This window comes from Prunus mume, linkage group LG1 (assembly GCF_029339155.1).
Source record: "Prunus mume cultivar Tortuosa linkage group LG1, ASM2933915v1, whole genome shotgun sequence".
Classification (NCBI taxonomy): domain Eukaryota; kingdom Viridiplantae; phylum Streptophyta; class Magnoliopsida; order Rosales; family Rosaceae; genus Prunus; species Prunus mume.
In genome coordinates, this window is record NC_142698.1 from 13,818,404 (window position 1) to 13,838,153 (window position 19,750).

General features: G+C 35.2%; 1 protein-coding gene and 1 pseudogene across 1 annotated transcript; both read right to left on the minus strand.

The window, feature by feature from the left end:
* Window positions 1–24: 24 nt before the first annotated feature.
* On the minus strand, window positions 25–4,608 carry LOC103340803 (uncharacterized; annotated as a pseudogene).
* A 6,435-nt stretch (window positions 4,609–11,043) lies between these two features.
* Window positions 11,044–12,776, minus strand: LOC103339029 (zinc finger protein 10). The gene has a single exon (XM_008242305.2). The coding sequence runs from the start codon at window positions 12,273–12,275 to the stop codon at window positions 11,292–11,294; it is 984 nt and encodes a 327-aa protein (XP_008240527.2). The 5' UTR covers window positions 12,276–12,776; the 3' UTR covers window positions 11,044–11,291.
* Window positions 12,777–19,750: the final 6,974 nt, after the last annotated feature.

The following is a 19,750-nucleotide window of genomic DNA, read 5'->3' on the forward strand; positions in this document are numbered from 1 at the left end:
AAAATTTCTTAATTATGACATGTTTTACCTTCTAATTAGAGTTACACTCTCAAACCGTTTGCATTCTCTAATCTGAACTTGCACCACACTATCAACAACCCCTCCTTGTGTGCCGTCGATGATCTGACAACATTGTCTACGTGGTGCCTGCTCATTTCTCCAACATGTTAGGCACTCCTCAAATATAATGTCAAAGACAACATTATTGAACTATTGTATACAACAAAACAAATAATAATTCCACGCATATATGCCACTAATTGCGCTGAACTATTACACAGCAAATTCAGCAGAAGATTGAGGTGCTTTCTGTTTTTCGTTTTCTTCCCTTCACATTATATTTTGACTATCGGGTCAACGAATCTTGAACTTGGGTCAATGCCTCTAAAGCATTTCAGTTTGGTAACTAATCTGTAAAATTATGACAACAATATCAATGAAACTAAGGGCTATATATGAAGTCCATGTTCTTATTTTTCTTTTATTTACTTTTCTTTAAAAAAATTATATATTTTCCTAGAGAATTCATGCAACTAATTAAAAGGCAAATTTTAAATTCCTCACCTTATCCCACAGTTCTGGGCTCAACTTTGCAGCTGTGACATTGAAAACTTTAACTGCTAAGGCAGGCCTACAGTGACAGTTGCCACAATTTATCTCCGCGATACTTTTGTGCCTCTTATACGTCGTTGCGGTCACATCCTCGCCACCACGCTCAACTCGATCCAACAAATAAATAAGCGATCTCTCACACGAATCCGAAATAACAGATCGAGTATTTAACGTGAAAAGACCCAACTTCAAACTCCACATTTGAAACATTTGTAATGCGGCTTCCAGCTTCCTAACTGTTATCAACTTTGGATACAACTGCACAGTGTAACCCCAAGATACAGATACGGACCAATTACGCCGTAAATCATAACAGAAGTTTTTGGTTTGAAAGTTGGTTTTTTCGTATTTGTAAAAAAAATTTAGTTTTTTTCAAAAGTAAAAGTTTTTTTTAATTAAAATCTAAATTTACTTTTTGGGGGAAGGGAAATATCGACTGCACATAGTTCAAGTGGTGAAGTGACACTAGTGGGGCCACTGGGTGCGCTGATAACTAACCGTACGGGCTCCCACGTATGTCAATCTGGTGGAAACCAAGCTCTTTTGTCAAGGGCACTCCTATCTCACCCAAACAAGCCTGGATTCTTTTATCTGAGCCGTATAATTGATCGCACCGATCGATGCACACATCTAAAATCTTGACAAGCTCAGCCCCCAATGGGTAGCTTACAGCAAACTCACCTCCACCGTAAGCCATAGTGTACGAGTGTATCACAACTTGATCCACACTCTCCGAGGTCCCGCCAATATAGTACATTTGATTGTGATCGTATTTCTCTAACACCGTAACTAAGTTGTGAGTGAAAAACACCGTATCATCATCTCCAATAACGAACCACCTCACGTTTTGCAACCCCAACTCGAAGCTCTCTTTTACGATTCTCGCTATACGAACCGCGGACCGCGAACCGTACAGGCAGGAGTATTTGGACCGTGACGTGTCCTCGGAGGCTTTGTATGCTGGGACCGTGTCTGGCCACGTCGTGTTGTGGTATTTTGGTCCCGTCAAACGAACCCGCGGGTGATGTTGGGCTTCCACCGTAGCTTGATGTTTTGTTGGCGGTTCTTCCATGTTTTTACAGAGCCGCCAATGCCAAACAGAATGTGGGTTATATTTGTCTTCTCATCATCATCATCATCGGAGATTGTCGTTTTCCGGTGGGTGGAGTAATTGGCCTCTATTTTGTGGTGTACAGAGAAAAAAAATGTAAAAGATGAGGGAGATGGAGACGATGGAGAAAACAACTGAGAGTTTCGATTGAGAAAAAATTGTTGGGTTTGACTGTGGGAAAAATTAGAAGCTTTCAGAATTTGAAGGGGTTGTGAATGGCTTCTGGTTTTGTTTTTTTCAGAGCACATTTCTCTCCTAATTAGTTTCTATGGAAAACCAAATGGTATGAAAATAATTTTCTAGGGAAAGCTAGAAGATGGAAATGAAGGAAGAGGCGGGAGACTATATCTGTACTGAGCGGGACTCCGTCTGTTCTGTTCCTCAACACTCGAATGGAGCTATGCGTTTCGTGCTTTCATCTCTCTATTGAACGATTGTGTGACAAATATTAACTGCAAAAAAAGGATATTTAATTTGCAGTCAACCCACAAAGATTAGTACCGAAATTATTTAATGATAAACTAAAAATAACAAACTTTATTAGGCAAGTAATCTAATCAAAAAGAAGAAAAGGGGGATATATTTCCACCAAGAACGGAATGAATCCTTTGTGAGTCATTTTGAAGGATGTAGTCTAAATTTGGGCCATGTTTTTTAAAATAAGCCCAAACCTACGATTCACGGGTTCGTCTACAGCAACTGCAATGGATCTATTTGAAATTAATATAACTTCATCAATTCATATCTGGTCCAATATGGATTGGATTATGATTTTTTCAATCCAATATGATTACATTAGAGGTTTGAATCCAATCCAATTGATATTAGATTGGATGATAGGTTTTCATCATAATGTAAAAAACATAATAATGAAATATGAAAAATTTATCGCCAAGTGTTATACAATCAAATATTTTAATAGAGATAAATGTAAAATATAAATAAAATGCTAGAGAAAATTATTTTGATTTTATAATATATTAAATATAATTTCATCAAATTACTTAAAATATTTTTAAATTTCTTAATGAAAATTACCTAATGAGCAAAATAAGCATGAACCTAACTAGATTAATTGGATTGGATTTGATTGGATCCTCACAAGCAAAAATTGTCATCCGATCCAATCACGTCGGTTTTGGAATTTAGAGATCCAATCCAATCTGTTAAATCATCAAAACTGATTAAAATTGGATTGGATCATGAACACCCCTAGAAGATATGCTAAACTTGGGCATTGTTTGTTTCCACATAGGCTTGTAATGTATTACTTGGGAAAGGCTGGGCCTACTCACCAACTCGTGGGCGACTGTTAACCGTAAATTAGCCTCAATTTCACTGTAGAACCCACACTAATCTATAATATAATTTCGTGAACAATTGTCTAGAGAAAAACTCATGTGGCTAATATTCATCACAGAGTCACAGAATATGCAGTCCATCTTCATTGGCAAATGTGTGTGCAGTGCATCCATATGTGAATATTGAAGTTCATGAACCAATAAAACAAAAAAGTACGTTCTGCACGTAGAGGAATATTAGAATGCAAGAATATATCACGTTTTTGTAAAAGATACATATGATGAACGGGAGTGCTGTAACATAATCAGAAAGCTATATGATATATTTACTTTTTTTGGTTGTTGCCATAATCAAAAAACTCACATACATGAATACCATGAAGCTTTTCATATACTTCAATTCAATGCATGAGATAGTGTACAATTTAATTAAGGGCTTATAGTGAGTTTTTAATACATACCTTGTTTACATTTTGAAAGAGCATGTAGGCCGGGTAGGATACGATCGATTTCTCTAAATCTCTCACTTCATTTGCAATGTTCATTTCACCTGCTGTATATATAATTAATCCTCTTGTGCTCTTCATTGCTCTAATCATCTGTCGTACCAATCACCGATCAAATTAAGGAACAACCTGTCTATAATGATCAGGAAAGAATGTAAAACCCTAATTCTAACTTCAAGAAACTTCTTCTCAACCTGTTTTGTTAAATTTATGCTTTTTTTTAAAAGGGAAAAAAAAAAAAAAAAAAAAAAAAGAAGAAGAAGAAACTTTTTGTTAAATAATTCCTGCTAGATACCATGTCAGAAAGTGGGAGAGAGAAGCTGTAAATCAAACCGATGATCAATTTCATAATAAATATATAATACATATTACATATCATCACTTGAGCACACAAAAATTGCGCTAAATATCATCCCTTCAAAAGTGATCATCAAAATCAAAAGAACTCTCTTGTGCTCAAAGTGCTTGGTGTCTCAGTCGGCTCGGGTCCTAACCGGAGCTCCAAGTCCAATTCCTCACCCCTCTTCATCGTCTGTTCATCCCTGCACCCTCCACTTGTACACTCTCCTGTATTTTTATTAATGTCGACAGTACAGGCTAATCCGGATGGCTCCTCTACAAACAACGGAAGCTGAAGCTGAACTTGAACTTCTTCAATGCCAACTTTACCCTTATTCGCGGCGTCGATGATCACAACATCACCATCTTCATCTCTGGTAAAAGGGTATGATAATATTGGGTTTCTGGGGATGTTGGTTTCGTTTAATTCCATTTGTATTGAATTTTTGTCCTCCGAAGTAGCACGACTGTGACGAGCACTAGGGTTTTTGGTAATTCCATCAGCGGAAGAAATATTTGCAAGGTGGTTTTGATCTTCGGAGAATTGTCTGATCCGGGCTCTATCTCTTCGATGAATGTTCATGTGACCCCCGAGAGCCTGCGCGTTAGAGAAGCTTCGGGTGCAGAAGGTGCAGGTGTAAGACTTTGCCTGCCCTGAGCCACTGATTTGGTCATCCGATGAGCTCCATTTAATCTGATCAAATTTTTCGATATTATTGCTCGAGTGATTTCTCTCCATAAAGAACACACACCTACACAAACAGACTCACAGAGAGAGAGAGAGAGAGAGAGAGAGAGAGAGAGAGAGAGAGAGATAAGAGAAGAGATTAAGGTGGTCAACTGGTCGGTTAAGTTGTTTGAGAAATTTTCATATAGAAACAAATATTCGTAGGGACTACTACCTCCAGACAAAAGTTAGCATGCATGAAAAAATAATAATATTTTTGGCCAGAGGAATTTTGGTTATTTTTTTTATCAGCAAAGGCAGGGATTATATATTATTAACAAAATAAAACGAGAGGAAGTATATTTAATTCGATTTTTTTATTATTGAAATGTGACATAAAGGTTTTTGGAAGTTTTTGAAATTTGTTTTTAAGTTGGGATCAGCTGACTTTTAGACTTTGCAAAAAGTTAATCTATTTAATTCTTGCAACTGAAGTGCATCTTAAACTCTTCACAGGAGCCTGTAAAATTAAATGTGGTAATTTCTGCTTAATTACTGCTACATGTAGTAGTAAAAGAAACGACAGATTTCGACTTCCCTACTGAGGTATATGCTATATACAGCGATGTACTAGATTCGGTGCATCTAATAACTTGTTAACTCAAGTTCTATCTTCCATAGTTACCTCAATTAATTCATTAAAAAATTTAATGGGACCGTTTTGCTATTTACTAGTTGAACTTAATTATATGAAATTAGGGGACTCAAGTTAAGTTTAAACATGTAGCTCGGAATTAAACTCGGGTTAACTCGTTTAATAAGATATTTTCGCTTAAATATTTTAATGTTTAACATTCCAATTTAGCTGTCAACAAGGTCTAGTCCGATGAAAAAAAGTAATGCTACGCTTACCATATTTTTATATCACATGATGTGATATGTCTGTATCATATGTCACATCAATTAAATCAATGAAGTGTATTTTAATAAAGAAAGTTTAATTAACAGTTTTTTTTAAGTGTTAATAAATCATAAAAGAAAATAAAATGTTAAATAATTGTAATTGATGTGGCTATTCACTTCATCTGTCACATAAGGTGGTATGGAAATGTGGTAAGAGTAACATTATTCTAAACTTAATGCGTCATTTTTTATTTATTTTTTGGCTTGTGTTTTTGGTTTTTTGTTTTTCCTATTAATGTTTGAGTGGAGAATGGGAGTGCTTGAAGTATAATATACAAAATTCTTCTTTGTTTTTTATTTTAAAAAATTTATTCTGATGCTTGACAGTTGTATGCAGTGACAGTTTTGTAAATATAATCCAAGTTGAATTGAATCGGCTGCACCCTGAAATATATAGTAAAATAAATTGCTGATCCTTATCGTAAGTAAACTTTGTGGTTGTACCTGAATTTATTTAATTCTTTTTTTAGTATAAATTATAGTCTAAATTACATTGAAAGTGAGTTATCACACATACACGTACACAGCACAACTGTGTTATTGCGATCGAATATGAGACCACAGTCTCATTATTTACAATCATTATCATTACTTTATTTATTGATTAAATTTTATTTAAGTAATGTTATATAAAACCTATATCCTGGGGTAAATTACTCTATAGGTAATCGAAACAAAAATTTGGTATTTCAAAATTTATTGTGTATTTAGCAATTAGGCCACTGTGTAGTGTAGACCTTTAGGCCTACCAATACGGTCCTATCGTTCGGATTTTATTCTTATACGAGTTCACATACGTATTCCAGTAATACCAATTACTCGATCTCTCCGCATGCCCATATTTGGCATGGTCAACGGTTGACGTGTATCAATTACAGTTGACCTTTTTTCCCCAACAGATTCCAAGGTTTGTTTATTATTTACCGAAGACCATAAGGGGGTATTCTCCTAAAAGGAAAAAAGGACCATACTTAGCTGCTCTCTTTGGGTGCATGATTAAATAATATTCACCGTGCACACATCATAATTGAAATTTTTTTTTAAATTATAATTTAAAGATCATCCCTGTAAAAAAAAAAAATTAATCAATCAATCAAGTAAATATCGTTTAGTAATTCATACATGTTGAACAAATTTCGATGGTTTTGTTAACAATTAACATTCTCATGATGAGCTAGACGATCTCTAATTTGATTGGTTTATTTTCTTTTCATAAATTATATTTAAATGGTTATTAAAAAAAATGAACAGTTTCGATTATGACATGTATACGATGAAAATTCAAAGAGAAAATCTAAATAAATTCATACGGGCAGGGGCGGAGCTGTACTAAGGCCTGGGATGGCCCTGGCTCCTCCAATTTATTTAACCTTTTTGAATATATATATTGGATGTGGTAACAAATGCAAAGAAAAATTGCTATACTTAAGCCTATGGCCCCCTCACCACAAATCAATATTTGTCAAAATTGTATTTTAATATGAATATAATAGTAAAATCATACTACATTTATGAAAAAAAACCACGCATTTCAATTTAGTGTTTTTGTACACAATAGTTTACTCAATAGGCCAAAAAAAATATTAACTAAACTTTTTGTGTTAACATTTTGGCCCCCTCAAATATAAAATCATAACTCAATCACTACATACGAGATCATCGTATGTAACCATATATAGTATAGAAACTTTGAATAGAAATTGAAAATTTTATCTCTTTTTGATATATAAGTTTCTTTAAAAGCCTTTGATGACGGGTGTGATGAATTGACGAGTAGTGAATTGCAATGCTTAAATTATGCATTGACATCACCATCGGTTGAGACTTGAGAGCTTACGTGCATGTGCCTAACAGCTCCAAAATGTTGCTTCGCATGCATGATGATGATGCCGATAGTTAGATAATGACACTTCTTAATTTGTGTTGCGGAGTTGCTTGGGATAATGGATAAATATTCGACAAGTGCCTGTTATTCTCTCTCAACCAACACAATAAAACAAACACGAAAATTTTAAAAAATTTAAAAGAAAAAGAAAGAGAGAGAAAATTGGCTGTTACTGGCAATAATATTGCAGTACATTAGTCATTCACCACCGTCCAAAATCATGATTGGAGATGTCGATGTGAGGTTTTGATCATGTATCATAGATGTTGAGAAATGTGGCCAGAGGGGAAGTTCATGCAAGTGATCCGGTAACCGACAATTTCATCACCAATTAATATAATATTGATATTAACATATATATTATATAGTTTTTTCTAGTCTAACATGTTATGTTTAAATATAATTTAGAATCGAGATTGACGATCAATTGAGTTCATAGCTTAATAATGTTATTTCGATGATTTGTTTAGTTACAAATTTAAAGTGAGATGATCATCAGTATACTATATTAGAGATATGGTTGTAAATTGTAATTACTTTTGTTTATAATAAAGTATGATTGATCTGATCGACTTCTGTAGATGTACCTTAATTTCTTCCATAATAATCGAGTTGGTTATTCTAAAGCACTTGTTTTCAAAGCCATGGGGGATGTATTTGGCTTGAATTTGTATTGCGGAGTGCAGGAAGTTAAAAGGTAAAGTACTTGTACCCTTTCTCAACGCGAAGCAATCAAATGGGCATCATATATTATTATATATATTTGTATTTGTATTTGTATTTTACAATTCCGATCTCTTGGACTACAGAGGTTCAAGAGATTTGTGGTCTTAAAAGGAGTGTAAGAGTGAGTGAACTGTTGAATTTACATCCAATGAATCCTTGTAGCCAAAAAGATCGGTATTTTAATCTTAACATGTATGACACAAATGGGCTTCTTATCATTTCAACTGTTAGAAACATTAGGTGGATTTGGGCCCTTAGAGATGGTCAGTGTTAATCTCGCATTAGGCTGGGCCTGTTTCCTGAAGCTTCCTTGCAAATACACTGTTCAGCCCCAAATGGATGAGATTCTATAAATAATACAGGATTAAATATTAATTCATTTGTGATAATACCAAAAACATTTCACGGAACCAGTGCACGACACGACAAACATATATCTCGTTGTAACAGGCATTCCTTGTAACATGGTTTTATTTGTATTGTTATGGTTTAGTTTTTTCAAGTTTTATATCTTTTGGTTGTTCTGAGTTTGCAATCTTAGTTGAGATGTCTATATCAGAGTTTCGCTCCGTTATTGTATGGTCCTATGTGGCTAGTTTGTATTAATCTTTATAGCTAGTAATTTTTTTGGCTGAATTTATAAATGCAATCCCATTATTTCTTAAACAAAAAAGTAAAAAAATAACATATATTCCTTTTGATAAACGAAACATCCCAACATAGGGCACCCGCAAGTTAGTCCAAGATAGTGAATTTGCCTCTTTATACTCAAGTTGGAGTCTCATTTCACATAAATTAGATATTCCAAATCCGAATCCCTTTTTCTGTTGATATCCCAACATACGATTGGTTGGTTTAGGTTGATCTTTACCTTCGTATGTATGATATGTGATAAATATCCCAAGGGGCCTCAGATACAGATAAATTAGCCAGCTTTAGTATTTGGTGAGCTTGTGAAGTAAGTGAGCTCGTGAGAGCTGGAAGTTGGAACTCCCTCCCATACAAATATACCCTTAGTTGTCAAACAATACATAAACAATTACTCCCAACACAACAACCTAATAACCCCAGAAAATTAATTCTTCAAAATTCTCATTCTTTAAACAATATATAGCTTGGGATTTGTCAAAACGCCCAAAAAGAGATAGCCCCACGCAAGCTGAGATCAGAATAATATCTCATTCTCTCACTCAATTCTATAATATACCACCCCTTATATATAGCAGAGAAAAACGACATCTGAAACCCCATGTGCTCCACTGCCACTTTCCTCCCGAGACCTCCCTCTGTCAAAAAAAACTTCAGACCTATCCAACTCACACCTTAATGAAAAACGACAATCCCCAACCAGTAACCATTAATGCCGTTTTACATAGATGTAGCTCTTCGTAGAAGCCGAAGCAAACAATCTCACTTTCCCTAAACATAGATATATTCAAGTTTTATTCCATCTTTCCTTTTCACATGCATCGTAGAAAACGAACTCCCACATCGAAAGAGCCCCAAATCATTAAGACAATTTTCATTTCCTAGCCTTTTATGGAATGTAATTGTTTGGTATGACTTAAATTCCTTTTCGAATAATTGCCCTTTTCTCAGTTTTGCCTCTGAGCTCATTAAAGTCAAGGGGAGGTTACAGTTGAGTTTTAAATATAATGGACCCAGCAGAATGATCGCCTTTGTGTACTGCGAGAAATTAAGCACTGTACTTACCTGGCTAGCTATGGCTAGGGTTAGGGTTTATATATATAAAGGAATTATATGGACATGCCATATATAATTTATTTGATGTTGTTTATTTATAAAATCCATATAATTAGGGTTTCGTCACTGATCGATGGCTATTATCGCTAAATCATACATACAAGTTATAACACAAGAAGATCCAAAAGATGGTTAGATATATATAGAGCGGCCTAGAGATGGTGGAAGTGATAATATTCTCTTTTGTGATTAAAAAAGTTGGTATTAATTGTATAATGTGATGGTGATGAATAGTTAATTAGATTGATTCCAGAGAGTTGGTGGCCATTTTGGACAGATTTGAGAGGAGGAGGAGAGAGAGGGAAAAGTGAGAGAGATAACACAAGCAAATGGATTTTAGCGGAGGAGGTTACAGAAACTGAAAGAAGAGATCTGATGGGTGATGATAATAATACAAGAGAAAAGAGAATCGATGTTGGGAAGTATCTGACTTTATGTGACTTTGAAAACCTCATCTCTCTGGAGTCTGAGTTTTTTTTTTTGGTGTGTGTGTGGGTAAGTTTAGTTGTCTATGACTCTATCTGATGGAATGTCAGTGAGGTACTGAATGGGAAAAAGAGTCACGATATTCCATGCAGTTTTTAGTCAGTTTCTTCACCCTTCAAACCCCACAAACATACAACACATCTACTCCTAATCTCATCATCGCCTACCTAAACTCCCTTTCAATCTCTCTCTCTCTCTCTCTCTCTCTCTCTCTCTCTCTCTCTCTCTCTCTGGACAAGGATATTCGTTCTATAACCTAAACTCTTGACTGCACTCTTCTTTGGCTGTATCACACCAGCGTGTGGCTGATATCACGTCTCTTCCATATAAACCATGATCTGTATCAAATTTACTGCTTAGTTAACCTATAACTTGCTAATTACCTCAACGTTAAATTAATTCTAACTATGTGAAGTTGGCCATTAGAGGAAAGAAGGTGTTTGAGCTCCCATTTAAAAAGAAAAAAAACTGTATAAATCATAATATGCATATAGAACTGTTACTCAGAAAACTACAAGAAGAAGATGATGATCTCAAATTGTAGGCTTAGGATCATGATATTACTTTCTTAAGTAATTTCCATCAACTTAGATGGTAATGACCCTGACAAGGAACCAACAATTACACTGTAATCAATGGAATATATAATTAAAATAATAAGCTGGGATGCATTGTGATTATCAACAAAGACGAATCGTAATTTCATCCTTTTCTGTGATTCCCATATGGTTTTTGTTATACCTTACACAAATGCATAAGCACTCCAAGAAAGCCAATAGATCAAATCAATTTAAGAGAAGAGTGAAGCCTTGAGCCTCAAGATGAAAGAAGAAGAAAAAAAGGTGCAAATAAAGAAGGAACTCATCAAACAGTGGACAAAAGGTCAAAGTATTATGTCTATATATGATCAGCAGTTGATGATGAGCCTCTGCTATTTATCAACTTTAATTACCTTAGGCCGGTCACCGAGCCTGAGCTCAAGATCTAAGTCCTCTATAGAGCTGGTGCAGCTGAGTTCAAACCCTTCTGATTGGAGATGATGTTCTTTATCAACAGAACCTGATTTTAGGAAGAAAGGTGTCGATGACAGGACGTCTTCCTTTCTTCTTCTCTTGCAACTAGTTATAGCTTCATCCTCATCACCTGAGATGGATGGACGAGCACAACGAACAACCAAATTCAAACTCACAGACAAATTGTGAAGATCAGTAGTACTTGTGACATGGTGATCACCCTTAGCCCTACACCCAGATTCCACAGCTCCTGAAATCTTCTCTGCTTCAATAATATTTCTTGCAACAGATTTATCATAATTATTTCTGTTTGTGCCCAAGATTGACCAAGATTGAGGAAAAGATAGAGAAGCTGAACAAGAAGGTGGGATCTTCAGGGTTTGGTCAGCACAATTTTCTTTACATGGTAATTGAGCTGAAACCCTAGAACCTGAGGATGGTGATGAGGATGCAATAGTAGCACCGGGATCGGAACTAGGGTTGTTAGGGTTGTAAACCAAGGCACAAACTTGATGAGATGGGTATTGAAAATTACCCAAAGATGAAGAGGAGAAGGGATTATGATTTTGGACAGAATGATCATCCGGATGATGATGATTTTGGAGGGTAGTTTCGTCATTTGGAGACTGCTTTAGTCTAGCCCTGTCTCTCCTGTGGACATTCATGTGGCCGCCTAGAGCTTGAGCTGAACGGAACTCTCTCCTGCAAAAGCTACAAGAGTAAGATCTCGGAGGCCATATGCACCCTCCAAGAGGCCCGGCCGCATCTTCAGCGAAAGCTTGTTCTTCCCACGAATCATCGTTTGATGGGTTGCTAATTGGCACTTGCAGATGATCATGCTGAGATGAGCTCAAACTATTGTGCTTGCGCTTTGCCCACATCCAGTACCTTGCTTGTTCCATTGCACTACCACCACCACCACCTCGGATTTACTCTCCAGCCAAGCTTAATTTGAAGGAAAACTCAAATTGCAAAAAAGAGGAAGAATTGTAAGTATATATGGGCTTTTGAAACAAAGTAGAACTAATATGTTATCCTATACATATATATATATATATATATTTAAGTTATAGACACTGAAAAGTATACATGGATTGATCTGAGGCATAAAGGGGCTGAGATTGGTTAGGGAGGTGTTTAATTGGAAGGTGTAAAGGGGTGGGTTCTCTTCTACCTTGCTCTGTCATAGAGTTGTAGCTACTTGAATTTTTTTTTTTTTTTTTTATAAGTATTTCTGGTTGGCTTTCAGTCAGTACTCACTGAAATGAGAAGTATATATTTTTTTTGCTCTCTGTTTTTTCCTTAGGAGGGGGAAGCAAATGGTTTAATAATAAATCAGTGTTGTGGGTCCTGAAGATGAGCCCCTCTTGTAAGGTGAGGGTTTGCTTACAGACAAACTGAAACAATCTGACTGAAATCTCCCTTAAGCAAAATACTGAATGCCAAGATGCCTCAATTCCTCCTTCACTTGTACTCAATTAGATGCAACATCAAGAGAGTCAAAGAGTCAAAGTGATCAGGAGGACACATGACATCATGCATCATCATTATTATATCATTAGGAGCAAAGATATTGCTTATGGCTCTACCTTAGTGAGCATAATATAATGTAATTTTTTTTTTATGTTATGTTATCAGACCGCCAATTTAGGCAATTACAAAGATATAAATGCATTGACAGTTCTATAATCATAGTTGCTCTACATGTATAATTCTGATTTAACAGTAAATGTTTGATTAAGAGGCTAAAAGAGTATTTAGCAGAGGTAGCCGTATATATATAGGCCAGGCTGCTGCCTTCACAATTTTAAATTCATTGTTTTCTTGGTCTCATTAATTCCAAGGATATACACGTGTGCCGAATATTAGTAGTCTTCAGGGTTGACAGGCCGTCCGTTGTTGAAGTTCTGGCAAAGGACTACGTAACAACCACATCTAGAACACATGGCCCAAGCCACATTCAATTAGCACTAATCTCTTATTAATTCAACCTTAATTTGCTTTACATAATACATGGGATCCAATTAAGAGGGACTAATTAACACAATGACAACATGTGTCAACGGGTTCTAGCCGAGTGGAAAAGGGTATTGACTTCAGATCATAGGTCTCAAGTTCGAACCCCCATGACATCTTAGTTGTGTGCGTGTGTGTGAGAAACCTCCCTCCCTTGTAATTTAAATTATCACTTGCACTCCAAAACACAATGGCAGCCTGCATATGCTCTTGGTTGATTACTATCAGTTGGATCAATTTAAAGTAAACTTACTTATAGTCATTTTTTGAGTGGCTCTAACATTTCAATCCACATTTCAACAGAGTGATTATCTCCCTAAAGAAATTATGTTTCCAGAATTTCAAAAACATATATAAATTTTGCTTCTTAATTTGTTGTTGATGGATACATAAACATAATAAACTCACAAGTTTTAACCTTTTTATTTTGTCGACCTCAAGATGTTTCATATTGTTTCTATATCGAAGTGAACGTGGTTGAATCAAATTGCAAGACTTCCATGTCAATAAAGTCATCAGTCAACAATAACAAATTTTTTAGATTCCCAGAAATGACTGGGGATATGGTAATGGTATTGGTCAGGTCTTAAAATTTGGCTTAAAAGTCTGGCCAGAGGTCCAGTTGACTGGGATATTGGATTATCCTACGTGCCAATTCAAGATCACACAGTCACACACCCCAAGATTTCAAGAAACGGGATATATAAGAAGATCATTTTTATTTTGAGCCAGAAATTTAGGAAGCTTAACTGAACAATAATCTTCTAGTTTCGAATGAAAGCTAATGTTATTGGATTTAATTTCTATATATAGTCAAATGACTCAAATGCCAATGGATCCATAGCGCTCGGTTGTAAGAGCATTTGTCTAAACAGATAATCAGTGATTTTAGGTTTGAACTACAAGACAATTCCCCTTATTTCTTTATATAATCCAAAATACAACAAATATATATTTACTTAACTAAAAGAAAAGGAAAGAGAAAAACCCAAATCGTTAATTAGATCATGAAAAACACATGACAACGATTAATCAAATATATTGAGATTCTGTTTAGTGAATAATTATATATATTCAAAAGTAGTGGCAGAGTTTCAAAAACTAGCGAGGCCATAGCCAACATGACATGCATATGTAATTGATCTCATCATATATGGCTAGATTAAACAACAAGGTCTCGAATTTTCAAAACAAGTTGGCAATTGAAGGAATGGTTTCATTATAAAAATGGAACAGGTCACATGCATATGCCTGCTCAAAAATAACCTCTGAATGAATGCATCTTGCTAAGATGGATGCCTTCATTATTTAATTCAGCACAAGGACTAAGACTCTTTCTTTTTTATGTTAGAATACACAGTGAGATTGTCCTATCCAGAGAGATTCTACGGAATTAATGTCCTCATTCTCAACTTGATTTAATTAATCATACATTTCTTCACTGAGCTGGCCTGGTTTCTCCATATAAAACAATATGTAGCAAGAGAGAGAAAGGAGGTTTTTCATTTTGCAAAGACAATGAAGATGATGGTGAGGTCAAGAAATTATTTGAACTTGGGTTGGGTGAGACATGACACTGATCAGTGACTGCATAATAATACATAAGGATAAGAGATTTGCTTTCAATAGTCACGTATGTTTATCGTTGATGCGTATGAGATTCATTATACAACTTATATCATCAACTGCTGAAAAACGTTCATACACACGTAATAGATGACCCTTTTTAGCATTAACATATAATTTAGCAGTTACAGTTATTATTTTCCTACTGAATGTTAGTAGAATTCACTTTTACTGTTTCCACTGTTTCTCAAACAGCTAAGCAATATAAAGCAAAGACTGTACTTACCTTTCTGTCTGCTTGCTAAAACTATATAGAAATTGACAAGTAATTTTTCAACCGTTTACTAATTAAATAATTATGCAGCACTGTTGGTCAGGTCATTGTCTTTGGAACTTATTATTTTAAATCAAAATAAAGACAAGAGTTTAGGTGCAATAGGGATACCTTTCTGGAATAACTTAAAATACACGCATCTTTAGTAGATAGTATTGATTTCAACAAAAAATATTGCCAATAGATTGCATTAGAAGACATTCCACAAAATACCAAAAGTCTTTTTCTTTTTATTCTCTTCCCGTTCTATAATATGGGTAATCTAAGCATCAACTACACTCTTCTTTTCAAACTGAAAGACGTATATCCTTGAAGATAAACTTTTTTTTCTTATATTTGTTTCTTTTAATACAAGTTACGTTGTTTTTATTCTTATCGAATAAATGTCTGTTCATGATATTTTTCAACAAAGCACGGAATAACTCAAATATAATAGTATTCTTCATTAGTCGTCTCTTAACTCTTAAAAAATGTATAAGCAAAAATGTTATGTATATGACAAGAGAATTTGTTCAAACCATTTGCTAGGTATAGCTAGACTATATATTTAATCCAAGAATAAGGGAGCTAGGAGCCATTCATTTGCAAAGAAGATTAATTTGTGTAATATTAGGTATTTGGTTGCATATCACCATCAAGTATATGTCGCCTTATGGGAGAGAGAGATACACAGAGGACCCTCCTTGATTGTCGAGGCAACTTTATACGCAAGACATTGATTGAGAAATTAAATATAGAATTCCTCAGCAAATAACTTAAACGGCAAAGATGGCAAATATTCATCCATGTTTTCATGTGTTACGTTGTTGCACTTGTCACCTCCTCAGCTCTCTGTGTGGGCTGTTAATCCAAACTTAATTAACTCAATTATTTTTGAAAACAATAGGTTAATAGCAATTAATGGTCGTCATCAATCATTGTTATCCGTCACTTCATAATTCTTTTTGCACTTTGTCTGCTAAGCTATCGACTTTACTGGTATGTATGTGCATGGATTTGTGTGGGTGTATTTGAATCAGAAATAGTATTTAAAGGATCAACTTGTGCATAAACGCCATGGAACTAATTTGAAATTAGTTCCTTTTCACATTGTACCACCAGTATGTATGTCTGGAAATATGTCATCATTTCATTCAGTTGTGACGGCTCTAAATTATGCCAAATCCAAAAATAGAATTTATTCAAAGAGAATTGTGACTTCAAACTTGGTAGTTGGTGATTAATAAATAAGAAATTTAGAAAATTAAAATTAAAATCTTAGTATCCTTAACAGCCAATTAACTCTTGGTAGTTTAGTAGTATTCTTTTTCTTAACGTTGAAAGACGTCTTAAATTTGAATTTTTGGTCTAGTTGAGTAGAAAGGGGCTTTGACTTGCATATTAGAGCATGTCCACCCCAAAAGGTTAAGACTAAGGCCTTAGCTAAGGCTAAGGTAAGGCAAGGGCTGCCACTATTTACTTGAATAGTGGCAGACTTGCCTTTTTGTGTTCCACCCCAAAAGGATAGGGCAAAGGCAAGAAAAAAAAAAGAATATGCAACAAAATATAAACAATTTAGAAATGCACGAAATAAAATGATTATGCAAGAAAAAAATAAATATGGAAGAAAATATAAACAATTTACAAATGCAAGAGAACAAATTATTACAATTTACAAATATTGAAAGGAGAAGAGTTTGTATGAGGATTTGGTGTGGAAAGTGAATAAAATTATTATGTATTTATAGAGAAAACATCCATAAATTTTTGGTTTTTTTTTAAAAAAAAATTTGATTTGATTTGAATTTTTTTTTTTTCCAGTTTTTTGGGATTTTTTTTTGGCTCGCTGACGTCAGTGCCTTCGGGCTTGAGCCCAGGCAGGATCTGCCCTTGGGCTTGCCCAGGCTCTATTTCTTGCGCTGGAGGTCCAAACCCAGCCGGGGGGGTCCTCTTGCCCTAGCAAATGGGCTGCGGTGGACATGCTCTTAGAGGTCTAAGATTCAAACTCCTAATGACACCTTGGTAATGTGTGTGCGTGAGAGAAACCCCCTACATGTAGTTTCGACTATTGCTTGTACAAAAATAAACATATCGTTTTCCGTTGATGTAAAAAACAAATAGGATTGGTGTGTGGTACCCAATGGGCTTAAAAGCCCAATTCAAATTGGGACTTGTTCAGCTTAATGGTGCATCTTGTGGGCTTGAAGCAACAAAATGATCTGAGCTTGTCGAATTGGATTTGTAAATCAAGGGTAAAAAAAAAAAAAAAAAAAAGACTTTTGGAACTGAATTCAGAATAAAGAAAATTTGACATGCATGATGACTAAGGCAGTTTGCTTTTGTGGGTACTAATATAAATGGAAGAAAAAGCAAACAAAAATTGTATCTTGTCATATACAAATAGTGAGGGCTTATAAGGCTCTAATATAAGGTTCTATCTCTTAATGGTTGGATTAAACTAACTAATTTGATCAAACAGTTAAGATATAGGACATCTTCTAAGGGCCCTTGCTATAGAATTCTACATTGTATCATACATATAATATAAGCATACGATCAACCCAAGAAGGTCAATGCCCTGGAGGCCCTGCACAGACCTAGAACGGCCTCCAGTCCGCCATAATTGGATGGGACACCAAGGGAAGCCTTTTCTCTTACCACTCACTAATGTGCTCAACACACCCAAGTGACGCAAACAAAAAAAAAATCCGATTTTCAAATGTCTCCTCACTAATAAATTAATAATGAGACAAACTATAAGTTTGAATTGCATTATAATAAGGAAGCAATTCCCTGTCATGCTGAATAATTTACACTCAAGATTATTCAATTAATTGTGGACAGAATTTTCTTTTTCTTAATGCTGATCTTAGTTTCATTTTTTGTTAATGTTTTTAATTAAGGATCAAATCACAAATTAAGCCCGGTCGGTTGCTACAAAATTATGTTCTTGGCTAACTTAATCTAACATTGCAAATTTGTTTGAGAATGATTAAGATTCAGGATTCAGGATGGCCATGCTGATGATGATGATTTCAGAGTCACGGCTTCTAGCGACCTCGTCAATGTGTGGGGTGCAAAATCAGCAAGCAGTCTATCTGATCACATATTATCTGATAATCCCAACAATTCTTTTATTACTTCCTGTGTTCCTGTGGATAATCAGTGCCTCCAATTTGTTGATCGTCCCACATTCATCATGACGTATATTTCAAAAATAAATTAGTTATTTGTGGGCCCCGCCAATATAATTTATAGAAATTAAAAGGAATGAACCAATTCATGTTTTCCCAAGTCATCTCATCAATAGAAATAGGAAGTATATTAAGGTTTTTACTTTCCCATTAAAGCGTATAGCCGGGCGGCTGCACTACGTTTTTATTATTAAAAAAAGTATAGCCGTGCGGTTATACTTTTTTGACACGTAGGCACTAGGCGCTACGCGGGCCTTTCTTTTTAAATAATAGTATAGCCGTCCGGCTATACTAGTTTTAAATATAACACACTTAAAGATTATAGCCGTGCGGCTATACTGTTTTGGCACGTAGGCACTAAGCGCTAGGCGCGTCCTTTCTTTTTTAAATAATAGTTTAGGCGTTCGGCTATACCTTTAACGATAGCCATGCGGCTATACCACTTTTTAAAATCTTCAAATTGAAAACGTAAAAATAAAAAACAAGCCCAGCCAAAACCAATTCCACCCCATTGCAACCTCCCAACGGACCATGGGACATTTTGGAAAAAGCAAAAGGAGAGAGAAAAATTTTAAAAGAAGCAAAAATGGATAAAAATGCCTTATTTATTTTTAGATTTCTAAGGAATCCAATACATTTGTATGCTTTGATTTGAAAGTTGAGTGGTTTTTTCTTTTTGAAAAAGCTTTGGCTTTTTCCAAAAGTGAATTTTTTTTTATGTCTAAAACCTAAAAAACCTTAAATTTAAAACCAAAAGACAAGAACAATAACAAATATATTTTAAAGAATAAATAACAAAAAATTGAAAAAAGTAAAAACAAGAACAAGATCAAATCAAACCCAGAAAACGCCATCCCCATCTCGTCTTTCCCAAGTCCCAACCCAACCTCCCCCCATACCCACCACCTAGATCCACCAGTGCAGGAATTTGAGCTGTCGGAGAGTTCGGGTGAGGAGGAGAAGACGATAGTGGCGAAGGAATGGAAACGGCCGGAGTTGAAGCCCGAGAGATCTCAGACTGGGGTTAAGATGGTGACTGGTTTGGCTTCTGTCATGGAAAAATGAGTCATAAAAATTTTGATATAATTTTTATAAAAAATTTGGGATACTTCTCTCTGTTTTCTTCTTCTCTTTTTGGCTGTTTAGATGAACTGAAAGATAATATTATATATGCCTGTATATGCGTATATGGTAGCATAACCGTTTGATCCCTTCTATGTATTTGATGTAAGGGTCGGATTTACTGATAGCAATAGAAACTATAAAAAAAAAACCTTTAAAATAGTTT